This window comes from Oryzias melastigma, unplaced genomic scaffold (assembly GCF_002922805.2).
Source record: "Oryzias melastigma strain HK-1 unplaced genomic scaffold, ASM292280v2 sc01590, whole genome shotgun sequence".
NCBI classification, from domain to species: domain Eukaryota; kingdom Metazoa; phylum Chordata; class Actinopteri; order Beloniformes; family Adrianichthyidae; genus Oryzias; species Oryzias melastigma.
Window position 1 is genome coordinate 3826 of NW_023418172.1, and position 1225 is coordinate 5050.

The 1225-nt window shown below is 38.0% G+C and overlaps 1 protein-coding gene across 1 annotated transcript in view; it reads left to right on the forward strand.

Moving 5' to 3' along the window:
* LOC112141893 overlaps nucleotides 1–1004 on the forward strand; it is a 4805-nt gene extending 3801 nt beyond the window's left edge. Inside the window, exons 2-3 of the mRNA XM_036211245.1 lie at nucleotides 434–556; nucleotides 984–1004. Coding sequence (XP_036067138.1) covers nucleotides 434–556; nucleotides 984–1004 — 144 coding nt within the window. The remainder of the gene's footprint in view (nucleotides 1–433; nucleotides 557–983) is intronic.
* The last annotated feature ends 221 nt before the right edge of the window (nucleotides 1005–1225 follow it).

The following is a 1225-nucleotide window of genomic DNA, read 5'->3' on the forward strand; positions in this document are numbered from 1 at the left end:
TTAAAAAAAAAAAAACTCAAAAGATGTTGACTGAATATATCCTAATTGAACATAACCTACCTAGATCCACTTACTTTAATCAGTCCTTCAAAAGTATTTTACTATTTAATAGATGTTTTATGTTCAGGTGTTTGTACAACCAAATCCGATCAAATGGTAAATGGTAAATGGCGTATACTTGTATAGCGCTTTCCACCCTCCTTTGAGGGCCCAAAGCGCTTCACAGTCACAGACCCATTCACTTATTCACACACACATTCACACACTGGTGGTGGCTCCGCTGCCGAACACTGGCGCCAACCTCCCACCAGAGACAATTCGGGGTTCAGTGTCTTGCCCAAGGACACTTTGACGCATAGGCGGGCAAGGCGGGAGTCGAACTTCTGATCAGGAGTCGACCGCCAATGAGAAATGTGTTTGTGTTTTTCAGCAGGAAAAGAAGCGGGGAGGTAAGACTGTTCTCTACAAGCAGAACAGCATGACGTCTGTTCTGGCTGTCAGACAGAAGAACTGGATGGTTTTCTTTGTCGGGACGGCGGATGGACAGCTCATTAAGGTGAGTAGGAACAGTAAAAACATCCGTTTTTACTGTTCTGTAACTAAAACAGTCAAGATGTCTTCTTTCTTAATCTACATGATGACTTCTTAAAACAAGCTTTATAAAAAAAAAGTTTTCTGGTGAAAATAAAAAGAAAAATTTTTTTATTTGTAATAACTCGAGTGAAATAATGGAAGATTGTAACATCCTTTTCCTGTTATGTTACTTCACACAAGCTAGACCACATGCACACAGCTATCGTTTATATAAATACATTTCTATTGAAACTTCTAGCTTTGTCAGTTTGATGCACCAAAATAAAACTTTAACCATTGAGCAGAAACAGGAAACAACAAAGTTTAGATGAAAGAAGTAAAGCAGAGAACACAAGAAAACATGAAGAACAACAAAGTTCCTGCAGGTCTTGTTCTCTGTTCTGCTGAAGGTCTTTGGAGCCAGAAAATGAACCACAATCTTGATTGAAAGTGAAGTTCAGGACAGAAGAGGGTCAGAATGAAGCAGCACCAGAAACTTTGAGTCAGAGCAGCTTTTTATTGCATCAGAATCATTTTACACTTGTTAGTTTAGTTCTGTCATAAATTAAAAGTCCAGTTCTTTATAACTATGTACCGATATATTAAAAGATCATAAAATAAACTATGATAAACATCCATGAGGAAGTCAGAA